Below are 14,027 nucleotides of genomic sequence, written 5' to 3'. Positions count from 1 at the left end.
GCTGCTAAACACAACACATGGATGTCCAGGAACCTGTTGCACTCTTTCCAGTCCTACCCTCACAAGTATTGCTTCCACCAGTTGCACATGTAAGCAAATGAATCCTTTTATCTCCTGCTAGATCACAGAGCTGCCTCAGAATTTCCAAACTACTCTCAGCTATTCATGCCTCGTTTTAACAATTAATGGCAATACAAATTCAGACAAGTTAGCACCAGTGATCAGGATCAGTGGTGCTTCACATACATCTCCATGGCTTGTATCTCCTCGCTTGCACTGTTCTTAACTTCCAAAAATACGGGTTTCTAACAAATCTTTCAATGTAATGTTACAATTAGAAAGGACAAGTCTAGTCATTAAAAGTTACAGGTTTTCCCATTGATTAAATGGAAGTAAAATGTGAAAGATACAGGCTGCCAATCACTATTACCAGCTTCACGCTTTTGCACAGAATTATAATGACACCACCCTTCAATCCCCCCAGCCCAACTTGTGTGATTAATCATGAATATTTAACACAAAACCAAAAGCCTCAGGGGTGCCTGTCAACTCAATATTTTCCATTGTTGGATGAATTCTAGCAGTTCTTTCTCAAGAATAAACTAGGCAGAAACATATCCTGTATCAAGAAAAAGTGCTTTCCAATTGCTGCAAATGTCCTCTGTTTTATTCCAAATGGTTGAAACTAAACAAAACAAATTTGTCTGGGACTAATAATGTGACTCAGGACTTCTAAACCCAACCACAAGTTAGTATTGATATCACTCACAGTTCAGAACTAACCACTTCCTATCTGAAGGAAGACAGATAGAAACATATACATTAAGAAAGTTGTAAGCAACCTACGCTGGAGGCAGTGCCAGGGGTGGACCCCAGTGAGAGCCTCAAGTGAGAAGGGGGTTCCGGTACTGAACCCCCTTCTGGTGGGGCAGGTGTTCGATGCTTGGGGGAAGGGGGGATGCCAGCCTTGACTGTTGTGGGGGTGGTGAATGGTGAGGTGGGGATGGGGTGGGGGGGGCAAATGGTGCTTGCTCTAATCACTTGGGGTGAATGCTGGCTCTGATCAAGATGGAAGGGTAGTGGGAGGGAGTGTGTGTGGTTATAGGGGAGTCCCTGAGACCTCCATGGTGGGGTAGGGAGAGGTAACTTTTTGGTCTGCTCAGGGTGCACTTTAAACATGGCGCCCCGAGCTCAGTGCAGCTATGTCGGAAGTAGGCACGGCTCCCAGTCTGAGGCCAGTCAGTTTGTATGGATTACACCCGAGCAACTGACCCAGTCCTGAAGGGGTGGACGCTCGACCGGCTTAGTTGTCACCGTTAGGTTTCCACCGGCAGCAACCCCCTCAGGAGACATCTCTGGGGACACGAGTCCACTTCTCTCCCCCTTAACCCTGTTCGAGATCAAAGACACGGATGAGTGTTCTTCTAAGTCAATTTATTCTTTCTTGCAAGAAAGGGTGCAGTCCCGTAGGAACACACACACTTACAATACATGGTCATACTTTATATGCATCCGCGAGTTCATCATACGCCCCTCCTCTTCCCTCGCTTATTGGTTCCCGCGCGCTTCCTCATTGTGAACTGTTCAGCCCTCCAGCGCCTATTTTTCCTTTTATAGTCCGCAGTAACCATTTCTCTCGTAACGACCACAAGCAACTGATTACATACTGGTGGTCAAGCACCTGCTCCTGCAAAGCGTCTATACAGCATATTTCACTTCCCATTTTCCCTGCTCTGAGCCTGTCGGCTCATTATTTTCAAAAATTACATCATCCTCCCCTTACAATCCCCCCTGTCTTTCCTTACGCACTGTAATTTTTGATACCTAGTGTATTTTCTAATCCCTCTAGCATTATGCCTGCCTGTTCGTCCCAGGTGCCATTGCCGGCCTTGGCGTCTAGGAGACCCTGCCCTTCCTCTGACGTCAAGTGTAGGCCTACTACTCGTCCATCCAAGGTATCACGCTTAGTCAAAGCGGTCTCAATAAGTCTTTGGGTCAGGCCCCGGATACAAGGGATAACACAGCATCCTAAGGCGACCAGTACCCCCGCTACTACTATAAAGGAGATGAGGGCGGATACCACAACCCCTTTCCATTTCCCGAACCACCTTTCCAGCCACCCGGTAAGGTCTGTGTCCACTCCTGAGTTTTCAGCCAATTCATCAGCCAGGGTCGTTAGTCCTTCTAGCGCTCTGGTTATCGACCCATCAGGAGCGGTGTTATTTGGAATAAAGGTACAACACTGTGTCCCTATCATGACGCAGACCCCTCCTTTCTCTGCTAAGATCATGTCCAATGCTAATCTATTCTCCCAAGCCATCCTACTGGTGGCATCCAGTTGTTCCGCTATTCCCTTCACTGCATCCTGGGTGTAATTAATAAATCGCTGCTGGTTATAGTAGATGTAGTTGATCCAATCCACGTTTTTATTTATGGTCACCCACCAGAACAGAGACTCAAACCCCGCCGTTATCTGGTTCCTAGCTTTATACTCATCGGGAACCCCCCTAGGGACCCCTATGTTGTCCAGATAGACCTGGTCGTCAAAAGAGGTAGATAGACTCCTCTCTGCTCGCCGGTCTCCCTGGGGTTCTGGGTGTTCGAATGCCAGAGTGAATGGGACAACCAATTGGACTATCGCACAGGTTCCTTTCCATCTTCGGGGTAACGTTGGCCGCAGAATCCCCCCTCCACAGTACCACCAGAGGTCAGCTCGGGGTACCTGGATCTGGGAATAATTCCCTTCCTCGGTGACGTCGTTAACTTCCTTGATCGTACCACACCTGTCAAAAGTGCCCACCTGCCTATCCAGTTTCTCCCCAGTCTGGGAGACACAGGTGTGATGTGTTCCTAATACCCCAGAAAACACCGGGGGCTGCGATTCCCTGTTAGATCTTACAGGGGGAAACGTCAGGCCCAGGGACTGGCAGGTGGGGTCATCCCAGGCCGCCCGGTGCTGGTATAATTTTACCAGGCATTCCATCTGTTTTGGCTCTTTATCCCATCCCACCGGGAAGGGAATCACCTGTGGAGTCGGCCGACTGCCCGTGCATGCATAACAATTGCCCTTCTCGAGGCTTTGGACCGTATACTTGACCCATTCCATCCAGGCATTCGTTTCCCCAAAGCCCGTTTCTATTTCAATGGTTTCCCTGAGATCTTTTACTTGTATCACCCTAATCCCCTCAGAGCTTCCCAGGGCAGGGGTCGCCGTGCGCAGAACTGGGGAATTGCCAGCCGTCGCTTTCTGAACCGTGATCCTTACGCAACACGGTCTTTCCTCCCTGACCCTTACCCCAAGTACTTCATTGTCTAGACTCATGTGCCTACCCCCGTTTGCCATCCATTCAGTCTGCTTCACGGTCAGGTATAGCGGATTACACCGGTTTAGCCCGCAATCCCTCGGGAGGATGGCCCGCGGGACTAACGCTACCCGTCCCCGCACCCCGAGAGATTTTTCTTCACCTAGCCCCTTTCCCATGAAAATCAATTCCATCTCCTCTCCCTGATACCCTTTTTGTCTTGCGAGGTTTATTGTAGTCTGATTAAGTTCCCCTTACAGTTCCGCATGGCACCATCTGGCAAAGGTCAATTTCTATTACCTGCACCTGGGACGCTTCATTTATGGTGAGAGAATATATCTGGCCTGCATGAGCCGCCTCTTCCGCGTACCACCTATCAACCGCTTCCTGATACACCCGCCGCGCAACCCTCACAGTCCCAAAGTCCCTCCCCAAAGACATTGACCATGTCGTTAGTAATGTTAGTAGCATTTCAATACTGTAATTATAGTCCATTTCAGAATATTGTCTGTTCAGTCTTCCGCAGTATTCTCCGCTGAGGCTTGATCGCCCAGAGTCGGCGCCCCCTCCTCCAGAGCTGGTACCGGTCCCTTGACCCTGGTGTAATGAGTCCAGCCCCTTTCAGCGATTCGAATAGCAGTCTCAGTGGTCAACAGTACCAAGAAGGGGCCGTCCCAAACCGGTTCCAACGTTCATTGCCTCCAATTCTTAATTAGGACCCACTGTCCCGGTTTGATAGAGTGAATCGCGAATTCAAGAGGCGGCGTCTGTGCCAGGAGTCCCTGTTGACGTAAACGAGACAGAGCAGATTCCAAGGCCTCAACATATTTGCGTACAAACACATCTCTGGACTCAAAGACAGGGAACTCTCCCCTTGGTCCATTGAAGGGGAGACCGAACATCATTTCATACGGGGAGACACCTAAATCACGTCGCGGTTGCGTTCGTATTTGTAGGAGAGCCAAGGGAAGACACTTAGTCCAAGGCAACCCGGTTTCAGTGGTCAGTTTCGTGAGTTGTTTTTTTAAGGGTCTGATTCATCCGCTCAACCTTGCCTGAGGACTGGGGGTGCCAGGGGTTGTGAAAATCCCAGTCTACCCCAACCGCTTTTATTATGTTCTGGAGGGTGGTCGAAGTGAAGTGGCTACCTTGGTCAGAGTCTATGGCCCTGGGGAGCCCAAATCGCGGGATAGCTTGTTCTAGGAGGACTTTACTAACTTGAGCCGCTGTAGCTGTGGCAGTTGGGAACGCTTCTACCCATCCTGTCAGATGGTCCACTATTACGAGGAGATACTTCAATCGGCCGAGGGGAGGGAGTTCGGTATAGTCTACCTGCATGTATTCAAAGGGTCTATAGGCGGGGCTTCTCCCTCCCGTGGTCGTGTTCTGTCTCAGACCCCTCTTATTAACCCTCCTACAGATCAGGCAATCCCTCGTAACCTGTTTGGCCACCGTGTAGATTCCGGGGTGTGCGTATCGGCGTAGAAACGTATCGCACAGGGCTTGGACCCCCCAATGCCCCCCTTGGTGGAGGTGACTTAGTATTCCTCTGGCTAGGGGATGGTTCAACAATTGTCTCCCATCAGGCAAGGTCCATTTTCCGTCCCCCCCTTTCTGCCCCCCCAATTCTTTGAATTCAGTCTAATCTGTTTCAGTGAATACCGGCGCCTCATTTATCTCTGGGACATGGGGCACCCATACCAGACATTCAGCCACCTCCTCTTCCATCCCCGCCAATCTCGCCTGTTCATCTGCTAACTGGTTTCCCCTGATCTCTGTTCCCGTACCCTTCTGGTGACCTTTCACATGGACCACTGCGATTTCTCGTGGCTTTAACAGATCCTCCAGTATTTTTACCACTAACTCCTCATGGACCAACTCCTTTCCCCTACTATTTATCATTCCCCTCTCCTTCCAAATCTTTCCGAAGGTATGCACGATGCCAAATGCATATTTGGAGTCCGTGTACACCGTTCCTACTTGCCCTTCCAGATTCCTCAGGGCCCGATGCAGAGCATACAGTTCACATGTCTGGGCAGACCAGGAGTTAGGCAGTCTCCCTCTTTCCTCCAGCTTCCAACCTTCCTCGCTAATAATGGCATATCCATTATATCGTTTTCCGTCTATCACCCGGGAAGACCCGTCAATGTACCATCTCCTCCCCACATGAAGGGGTCTGTCCCTTAGGTCTTCCCTCACCTTACTCTGGAGCTCTATTATGTCTGAACAACGGTGCTCAAGTTTGCCCCTATTCTCCCCTTTCCATAGGAATTCTGCTGGGTTCTGACAGGAGCCAATCTCTATCCTAAGGTCTATCCTGAATGCACACCACCCCCGGCAGACTCCCAATGGCTGACCACTGAAAAGGTCCTTTTACTCCACACAGACTGGTCTCGGATGCCACTGATAACTGTCGGTGTCTCTCTCCTGCTGGTGTTCAAACCACAACCCGGAAGTGTCACGCTGGGACAGCTTTGCAAGAGAGAGAGAGAAAGACTCACTGTTTATCCCTGACCAGTGAGCTCGCCCTTATGCCACATGTGTTACCCTGACTGTCACCTACGATCATGTGTCTCTCTTTCTTGTAGGTAGTGAAACACAACCCAGAAGTGCCACGCTGGGACAGCTTCACAAGAGACAGAGAGAGAGAGGGGCCATTGTTTATTCCTGTAGACCTCTCTTGAGTGAGCAGTTTCGAAGTGCTCGGACCCTTTCCGTTTCTGTACCCCGGAATTATGTTCTGGCTTTTTAGTGACTCACCAGCTTGGATGATGAGAGAGAGAGAGACTAGTCAAAGTTAATTTAAAAATAATTTATTCAAGAATAACTCCAACCAAACTCAGTCAATAAAACACAGACACTACAATACTATGCTATGGAAAGAAAACACTAACGGCGCAACTTAAATTCTTAGCATTACACGATTTTTACAAAAACAAGAGGAATCCTAGGTCCCTCCTTAACCTTTACCTAATTGGGGAATTTCTGAAGGCTGAGAGAATATACTCACCGCTCCTCGGATCGTTTTAAAAACAAAAGTCCTTGCTGCTGCTGAGAAAATAGTTGATGTCTTGCTTGCTGCTATCTCTTCCTTGTTCTTTCCTCTACCCATGAAGTAGTTGTCTGGCTGGGCACCTGAATTCACTCCTTTCTGACTCCACTCAAGTCTCCTGCACCGAACTTCCCAGAACTCCTTTCCGAGTTAACCTCTGAAAGGTCAACCACCCTGTCCCTTGGCCAGAGTTCGATATTTTTAAAAGACCTTAATTAAATTGGCTTGACTCCTCCCATCGGTCAGTTTCAGAACAATGGAGTGCAAAGTGCGTCCAGGATGAAACTGATATTGACCAGTTTCAATGACAAAGAGCCCACAAGGGAGGTTTTAGGAGGTATCTGACGTGCTGCTAAGTGTCCCAAGGTGGTTTCCTGGGACTGCTAAACGTTTTGCCATTAGTGGAGGCATTATTCTACAGAGCTAGGGTAAAACCCATTATCATTTTCATTTTCCCTCCTGTAGTTGGTCAGGGCTATCGACACCCCTCAGCATAATCTTGTCAGCTAGCTTCACCATGACTCATGGCCCCCTTTGTTCACTCCTTGGGTGGTCTGGTGGTGTTGTATATTCCGATGTCTGGTTTGCAGCCATTTTGCTTGAATGTAACCTTTTAAAATAATACTGTCTTTAAAATGTCCATTGTTCCATTTCAAATTGACCATGTTGTATCAGGTTTAATATAATGTCCGTGTATCCTGTGGAGTTCATCCAAATGATGGATTTGCTACATCTTACACCACCACTCCCCTAGCCCGCCCCAATCGCAAGCTTCTCTCCAGCCTCCCATCGATCCCATGCAGAGTGGCAGCAGGACCCCCCACCCCCACCGATCACCCCCTAGGCCCTGCCCCTAGGCCCCACCACCAATCGGCCCCACCCCCTTGGCACTGACCCATGCCCAGTGGGCAGTGCCAAGGTGCCCCTTGAGCATGGGCACTTTGCCACTTGAGCAGTGCCAGGGGCACAGGCTGGCACTGCCAGGTTACCCATGTCCAGGGGGCACTACCCCCTGTGGCCCGACCCCCTATGGGGGCTCCGATTGCCCCCCATTCACTCCAGCAAGGTCGGGCCACTAGCTCCCCAAAAGTGGGGAGCTACTGTAATCCCTGCTGGAGTGAAACGCTCTGGCGGGGTGGGAGATGCTAGTGGCCCCAGAGAATTCAGTCCCTGGCCCGCTAATAGCATCTAAATAGTATGTAAGATACTATTTAAATGCTAGTCCCACCTCCCAGCCGATTTCCGGCAACGTACAGACGTCGCTGGAAACCTGGGCCTGGGAGACGCAAGCGTGGTGCGAACGCTCGTGGGAATCCCATGAATCAGCAAACACACGATTCTCCCGGCCCGCTGCGCTAAAAAATTAGTGCAGCGGGATGGGAGAATCGCCCTCATGGTGTCCTAGGTTTCATTAATGGGGGCATTGTATATAAAAGTAAGGAGATAATGTTGAACTGGAATAAGACACTAGTTAGGCTTCATCTGAAATTCTGCATCCAGTTTTGGGTGTCATTCTTGAGAAAGGATCTGAAAGCACTGGAGAGAGTACAGAGGAGATTCACAAGAATGATTCCAGGAATAGGTTCAAAAGGTTGAGACTGTTTTCCATGGAGAAAAGAAGGCTGAGAGGAAACTCAATAGAGGTATTCAAGATCCTGAGGGGTATGGACAGAGTTGTTTTATGCAGGATGCACTAGGACACTGCGGATTCCACTCAGCCAATGTGTTAAATCTAGGCTGCCCACTTGCCAAGAAGATTCTTCTGACATTCTTCTGATCTTCTTGCTCTCTCACCCTCTCTGTCTGTCTGCCGGTTGTTCAGTGTGCGCGTGTGTGTGTGTGTGTGTGTGTGTGTGTGTGTGTGTGTGCTGAGGGACAGCAGCTAGAAGATACGAGACACACTAAAGACAATACGATGATTGGAAAAAGGAATTGAAATCTCTCGACTGGACTACAGAGCACCTAAACCACAGAATCAACTATTCTTCACCAGATGCCAACTTCACTGAAAAGGATCACATCGGCCGCAACTTGACATCATCTACTCCTCGCACCTCAAGGACTTTTGTTTATGCTTGTTTCTAATCCAAATGAATGTAGGTGCATGCATTTTACTACTGTTTTTGTAGTTAATAAACGTACTCTATCTTAATTAAAGAAAGCCGGGTTGAATTGGCTCCTTTTTAAACATCATTATTAGCTCTGGGACAGACATCCAAGGGGAAAAGAACCTTGCTAAATTAAACCTCAGTTGCTACTTGCAGAAGTGGCTTGAAAGAAAACTAAGAGCCCGTCATCCCTCCTCACCCAGGTTTGTGACAATTTGGGGATACCCAGCCAGATGGTGACAAACTGAGGGGTCTCCCCCGGGTCAATAACTTTTGGGAAACATAAGAACTAGAAGCAGGAGTGGACAATTTAGCCCTTCGAGCCTGCCCCGCTATTTAATACGATCATGGCTGATCTCATCTTGGCCTCAACTCTACTTTCCTGCCCATTCACCTTAACTCTTCAAACCCTTACTAAGTAAAAATCTGTCTACCTCTTACATAAATTTACTCAATGTCCCGGCATCCACCAGGCTCTGGGGTCGTGCATTCCACAGGTTCACGGCTCTTTGAGGGAAGTAATTACTCCTGATCTCTGTTTTAAATCTGCTACTCCTTATCCTAAAACTATGACCTCTTATTCTAGATTGCCCCACAAGAGGAAACATCCTTTCCACACCTAGTTTGTCAATCCCCTTTATCATCTTGCACACCTCAATTAGATAGAAGCCCACCTGAGCCTGGTCTAACATGGCCAATGGGTCCAATGGAACTCGACATTGTGATTGTAGTCAAGCAATGTGACCGATGCCGGCTGCAGCAGCAGCTACCCCAGTCAGTCCGGTTACATCCTTGCGAGTGGCCTGGTCGGCTGTGGACATGGATCCATATTGATTTTGCGGGGACCCTTTGTAGGCACCATGCCCCTTATCATTGTCGATATCCATTCAAAATGGATGGGTGTGCATGTGATGAGATTCACAGCCTTGATGGTGATGACAGAGAAGTTGCAGCAGGAAGTCTCACAACACCAGGTTAAAATCCAACAGTTTATTTGGAATCACGAGCTTTTGGAGCGCTGCTCCTTCATCAGGTGAGTGCTGATGAAGCCTGATAAACCCTATGAACTTTAACCTGGTGTTGTGAGACTTCTTACTGTGCCCACCCCAATCCAACGCTGGCATCTCCATGTCAGAGAAGTTGCAGCAGACATTTGCCAACCACAGGTTACCAAGGGTCCTGGTGTCAGATAACAGCTCGACTTTCACCAGTGAAGAGTTTCATTATTTTTTTACATTCAAATGGGGTTCAACATGTTAAAACAGCACCTTACCATTCGGAGTCCAGTGGGTTAACAGAAAGCGGTCCAGATCTTTAAGGCAGCGATGAAAAAGCAGCCTCTGGACTCCCTGCAAACTAAAGTTTTGAGGTTTGTGATGGCTTACTGGATGACCCCTCACACCATCATGGGATATCCCTATTGAATTGTTAATGGGTCAGCACCTTTGGATGTACCTGGATCTTGTATTGCCAAACTTGGCAGGGAAGCTGGGAGCAAAGCAGGGCGTGCAGGAGGCATGTCACGATTCAAGTAAACCGGAGGGGTGGGCAACCTGTTTTTTGCAAGGAATTTTGGGTGAGGTCCAATGTAGATCCCGGGGGAAGCTGTAAAAAAGACTGGGCCAGTGTCATACATCATCGGTGTTCAAGGAAATAGCGTGCAGAAACATGTTGATCATTAAGGGAGAGACAAACAAGTGTCGCTCCAGAGGTGCGGTCAAGTCATCGAATCCCTACAGTGCAGAAGAAGGCCATTCGGCCCATCGAGGCTTCACCGACCACAATCCCACCCAGGCCCTATCCCCATAACCCAATGTGCTAGTCCCCCTGACACTAAGGGGCAATTTAGCATGGCCAATCCACCTAACCCGCACATTTTTGGACTGTGGGAGGAAACCGGAGCACCCATAGGAAACCCACGCAGACACGGGGAGAACGTGTAGACTCTGCACAGACAGTGGCCCAAGCTGGGAATCAAACCTGGGTCTCTGGCACTGTGAGGCAGCAGTGCTAACCACTGTGCCACCGTGCCGTCCCAGGTGATGTTATGCAGATAATGGTAGCACTATCCGATGTGAGTGGGGGTGAACTGCGTCTCCCAGCGAGAGAAACAGCATGGTGGCATGGTCCCAGCGCCCGGGTCCCAGGTTCAATTCTGGCCACTGACTGTGTGGAGTTTGCACATTCTCCCCGTGTCTGCGTGGGTTTCCTCTGTGTGCTCCTGTTTCCTCCCACAGTCCAAAGATGTGCGGGTTAGGTTGATTGGCCATGCGGAATTGACCCTAGTGTCAGGGGGATTAGCAGGGTAAATGAGGGTTACAGGGGTAGGGCCTGGGTAGGATTGTGGCCGGTACAGACTCAATGGGCTGAAAAGTCTCCTTCTGTACTTTTGGGATTCTATGGGTTCTATGAAAAAACCTTGGCAGCATCAGCAAGTGAAGATGACGCTGGTCTAAGCAGTTCATCACTGGCAGCTAGTTCATACAGCAGGGAGCAGGAGGAGATTACTCCAGTGGGAGAGGAACCTGCCCAGGAGCTACATCGCTCGCAGCAAGTTCAGAAATCACTGGATATACTGGACTTGTAATCGACTGTGTCTAATGCCCTACACTTTTGAGTTAATTTTATAAATAGTTATGTATCTGTTGTCGTGTATATCGCTCGAAACTTAAAGGGGGAGGAATGTGGTGTAGTAGTCCTTTAAGGGATGGTTCCCTGAAAGGGTCATGTGACCCACTGGTCCAACCAGGAGCTGTACTAGGGATTTGCTCAGACTTACTGGGGCTTGTTCCAGGAGTTGGGGCTTTGCACTGATGAAGTTAAGACCTTTTTCCTTGCTCTATATTGTGTTTAGTTATTCTGTTAATAAACCATTACCACTACCAGAGTTCGAGCCTTACCTCACTACACTACAATAAGGTAGATTGTAAATGGAATGTGAAAGGAGTGGACATGGACTGAATGCCATTTTTAATTCTATCACATCCTGTTTTTTTCCTTATTCAAAGAAAGTGTAACCAAACAATCCGCCTGTCTGGGTGTATTCCTCTCACTGATAGCTCTGTGTAAATAGCTATACATACCTGAGGTCTATGACTAATACCAGGTGTGTCTCCAACTGCTTATTATCTGTAAACAGCACACTTACCCCAGGTGACGACTACACCAGTCTCTGTGCCAACAAAACAATCAGGAATTAAAATAAACCAAAAGAGAAAAAGTGGGGGGGAGAGGGGGGGAGGGGGGGGAGAGGGGGGAGGGGGGGAGAGGGGGGGAGGGGGGGAGAGGGGGGGGAGAGGGGGGAGGGGGGAGGGGGGAGAGGGGGGAGGGGGGAGAGAGGGCGGGGGGAGAGAGGGCGGGGGGGGAGGGGTGGTCTGAGGAGGAGGAGAGGGGGGAGGAGGAGGAGAGGGGGGAGGAGGAGGAGAGAGGGGAGGAGGGGGGGGAGGAGGGGGGGAGGGGGGGGAGGAGGGGGGGAGGGGGGGGAGGAGGGGGGGAGGGGGGGGAGGGGGGGAGGGGGGGAGGAGGGGGGGGAGGGGGAAGGGGAGGGGGGGAGGAGGGAGGGGGAGGAGGGAGGGGGGGGAGGAGGGAGGGGGGGGAGGAGGGAGGGGGGAGGAGGGAGGGGGAGGAGGGAGGAGGGAGGGGGAGGAGGGAGGGGAAGGAGGGAGGGGGGAGGAAGGGGGGGAGGGAGGGGGGGGGGAGGAGGGGGGGAGGGAGGGGGGAGGGGGGAGGAGGGAGGGGGAGGGGGGATGAGGGAGGGGGAGGAGGGAGGGGAGGGGAGGAGGAGGGGGGAGGGGAGGGGGAGGGGGGGAGGGGGAGGGGGGAGGGGGAGAGGGGAGGGGGGAGGGGGGAGGGGGGAGGGGGAGGGGGGGGAGGGGGGAGGAGGGGGAGGGAGGGGGAGGGGGGAGGAGGGGGAGGGAGGAGGGGGGGGGAGGAGGGGGAGGGAGGGGGGAGGGAGGGGGGAGGAGGGGGAGGGAGGGGGGAGGAGGGGGAGGGAGGGGGGAGGAGGGGGAGGGAGGGGGGAGGAGGGGGAGGGAGGGGGGAGGAGGGGAGGAGGGGAGGGGGAGGAGGGAGGAGGGGAGGGGGGAGGAGGGAGGAGGGGAGGGGGAGGAGGGAGGGGGAGGAGGGAGGGGGGAGGAGGGTGGGGGAGGGAGGGGAGGAGGGAGGGGGGAGGGGGAGGGGGGAGGGAGGAGGGGGGAGGGGAAGGGGGAGGAGGGATGGGGGAGGAGGGAGGGGGAGGAGGGAGGGGGAGGGTGGAGGAGGGTGGGGGAGGAGGGTGGGGGGAGGGGGAGGAGGGTGGGGGGAGGGGGAGGAGGGTGGGGGGAGGGGGAGGAGGGTGGGGGGAGGGGGAGGAGGGTGGGGGGAGGGGGAGGAGGGTGGGGGAGGGGGGAGGAGGGAGGGGGAGGGGGGAGGAGGGAGGGGGAGGGGGGAGGAGGGAGGGGGAGGGGGAGGAGGGAGAGGGAGGGGGAGTGTGGTGAACCATCGTTGGTTCACCACTGGGGTTTGTTACCATGTTACTGTTGGGCTAGAGTGTTATTACTGTGGGGGTTGTACTATGTTGTTGGGTTAGGGTGTTTACCTGTTATAAGTGTTACCATGGCACATTCCAGTGGGGTCCCGCCTCCGGTGGCAGGGTATAAGACCCCCTGCTCCGGCAGGACCCCTTCAGTCTGAACTGGTGTATTCGTGTTAGTAGTTTCATTGTTACTGTATTAAAGCCTTCAATACTAAAGCCTTGATTCCATGTGCTCATTGACGCGCATCAATTTAATACAGTAAACAGAGAGTATGGAACAGATTCTAAAACCGGATCGTCTAACACTGGACCCACGTGCGGTCGGTGCAGCTAACACATTCGACCATTGGTGGAAGTGCTTTGAGGACTACCTGGCAGCCTCGGTAGCTATCACTACGGACAGTGATAGACTCCAGGTCCTCCACGCGAGGGTAAGCGACACGATTTACCTAGCCATTCGTGCAGCTCCCACTTACCAGGGTGCCGTCGAGCTCCTAAAGAATAGGTACATTACGCCACCCAACGAGATACATGCTCGTTACCTCCTCGCTACACGACGTCGGCAGTCGGGCGAAACCATAGAGGATTATGCCAATGAGCTCCTGCAGCTTGCCAGGGGTTGCGACTGTAAGGACGTCTCCGCCGAGCAGTATATGTACGACCTCGCCCGAGACGCGTTCGTAGCAGGGGTAGGGTCCTCGTACATCAGGCTTAAATTACTAGAAAAGGGGAAACTCAACTTGACCCAGGCAATGGGGATGGCCGTGAGGTTGGAGGCGGCGTCGAAGAGCTTGGCGCTGTACCCCGAGGACCACGTGCAGTCAACGTGGTTGGAGCAAGCTCTGCTCCCTCCTCGCCCCGCGAACCCGCGCTCTCAGATCGATTCGACGACGGCGGCAGCTCCAGGTGGCCAGCGATGCTATTTTTGCGGTGGGGCCAAGCATCCACGGCAACAGTGTCCGGCAAGAACGGCAATCTGCAGCCAGTGCGGTAAAAAAGGCCACTACGGCAAAGTCTGCAGGTCCAAACCTAAAAACGGCAGTGCAGTTTGT

The 14,027-nt window shown here is 51.8% G+C and overlaps 1 protein-coding gene across 1 annotated transcript; it reads right to left on the bottom strand.

Annotated features, from left to right (window-relative positions):
* Window positions 1-1,801: 1,801 nt before the first annotated feature.
* On the bottom strand, window positions 1,802-3,322 carry LOC144488153 (syncytin-B-like). The gene has a single exon (XM_078206174.1). It carries the CDS (start codon window positions 3,320-3,322, stop codon window positions 1,802-1,804), a length of 1,521 nt encoding a protein of 506 aa, XP_078062300.1.
* Window positions 3,323-14,027: the final 10,705 nt, after the last annotated feature.

This window comes from Mustelus asterias, unplaced genomic scaffold (assembly GCF_964213995.1).
Source record: "Mustelus asterias unplaced genomic scaffold, sMusAst1.hap1.1 HAP1_SCAFFOLD_1334, whole genome shotgun sequence".
Taxonomy (NCBI): domain Eukaryota; kingdom Metazoa; phylum Chordata; class Chondrichthyes; order Carcharhiniformes; family Triakidae; genus Mustelus; species Mustelus asterias.
The sequence above is the reverse complement of the archived record's forward strand: the minus strand, read 5'-3'. Positions and strand labels throughout refer to the sequence as shown.